This window comes from Bison bison, unplaced genomic scaffold (assembly GCF_000754665.1).
Source record: "Bison bison bison isolate TAMUID 2011002044 unplaced genomic scaffold, Bison_UMD1.0 scf7180017864227, whole genome shotgun sequence".
Lineage (NCBI taxonomy): Eukaryota > Metazoa > Chordata > Mammalia > Artiodactyla > Bovidae > Bison > Bison bison.
In genome coordinates this window covers 55884-57446 of record NW_011494799.1, presented here as the reverse complement: position 1 = coordinate 57446, position 1563 = coordinate 55884, and the positions used below count along the sequence as shown (strand labels likewise).

Sequence of the window (1563 nt, the reverse complement as noted above, 5' to 3'; positions counted from 1 at the left end):
AGCAGCAGCAGCAGCAACCTGAAGGACTGTCCTTTATTTAAAAAAAAAAAAGACCATCTAGGTTGCTTCCATGTCCTGGCTATTATAAACAGTGCTGCAATGAACATCGATGCAGGATACAGGATGCTTGGGGCTGGTGCACTGGGATGACCCAGAGGGATGGTATGGGGAGGGAGGTGGGAGCGGGGTTCAGGATGGGGAACACGTGTACACCCATGGTGGATTCATGTTGATGTATGGCAAAACCAATACAATATTGTGAAGTAATTAGCCTCTAATTAAATTAAATAAATTTAAAAAAAGACCAGAAAGAAGATGTAAGAGATGAAGATAAAATAATAGTTTACCACTTACTGAGTACCTATTATTTGCTATGTGTTTTTATATTTTTTGATGTTTCCAACAACCCTAAAAAACAGCTATTGTTTTGCTCATTTTACAGAGGCAATTGAATTTCAGAAAGGTTAGTAGCTTGACCAAGGTCATCCAAATTAGGGAGTACAAGCATAGATTTAAACCCAAATTTATCTCATTCCAAAGCTGCTGCTCTTTCACTTGCAGATGTCCCATTTTGAGAAGTGTGCAGGGTGGGTGTTCTAATATACCTAGTTGAAACCTGAACCCAACAACTCTTTAGCTGTGAGGCTTTGGGCTTAAGTTACTTAATATCCTTGTACCTCAGTTTTCTCATGTGTAAACAGGAATTTTCCTTCTCAGGGCTGTTCTAAGGATTATATGAGGTCAAACATTCAAAATGCCTCAGCTGCTAGCATAAATTTAGCTATTATTATTAGGCATGTCCTTGGTCCACCTCATAAATGGCAATGCTAGGACCAAAACCCAAGTTTCTAAACTCATTTACCCTTCTGTTGCCACTGTACTAATTAGTAGCAGTGAAGAATGAAGAATGGATGGTACTAAAGGACCTGCAGTATTGGAAGGCCTGTGTGCTGTATGTACATACATCCAAGCTAAGCAGGGTAGTTGGGGGGGAACCATACTGACCACTGTCTAGTTTACTTTCTGGGGAATTTTCTTCTCTTTTATTCATTCCTAAATTCTCCCCTCTTACTTGGCTTGTGTTTTAGGAGCTACAGAAGGCCCAAAAAAAGAAATATATCAAGAAGAAGCCTTTGTTGAAGGAGGTAGAACAGCCTCGCCCTCAAGAGCCCAATCTCAGCATGGCAGTACCAGCCCCAACTCTGGCTGCTACACCCCAGCTTCTCACCTCCTCATCACCCCTGCCTCCTCCTGAGCCTAAACAAGAAGCGCTCTCAGGAAGTCTTGCTGACCATGAGTATACTGCTCGTCCCAATGCCTTTGGCATGGCCCAAGCAAATCGCAGTACCACACCCATGGCCCCAGGTGTCTTCCTGACCCAGCGGCGCCCTTCAGTTGGCTCCCAGAGCAATCAAGCAGGACAAGGTATAACTGCCACATGGTTATAGAACTGAGAGAGATCTTAGGATCACCAGCTTCAAACCCTAAGCACTCTGGTAAATTAAAACACCCAGGAGGGACACTGATGGGCAACCTAAGATGCTTGGATTTGACCTCATAGTT

The 1563-nt window shown here is 43.3% G+C and overlaps 1 protein-coding gene across 4 annotated transcripts in view; it reads left to right on the top strand.

The window, feature by feature from the left end:
• The window catches only part of PHF8 (PHD finger protein 8), a 103202-nt gene that overhangs the window by 99478 nt on the left and 2161 nt on the right, over positions 1-1563 (top strand). For all 4 annotated transcript variants that reach the window (XM_010845879.1, XM_010845878.1, XM_010845877.1 and 1 more), the window contains one exon: positions 1089-1425. In XM_010845879.1, the coding sequence (XP_010844181.1) occupies positions 1089-1425 (337 nt within the window). The remainder of the gene's footprint in view (positions 1-1088; positions 1426-1563) is intronic.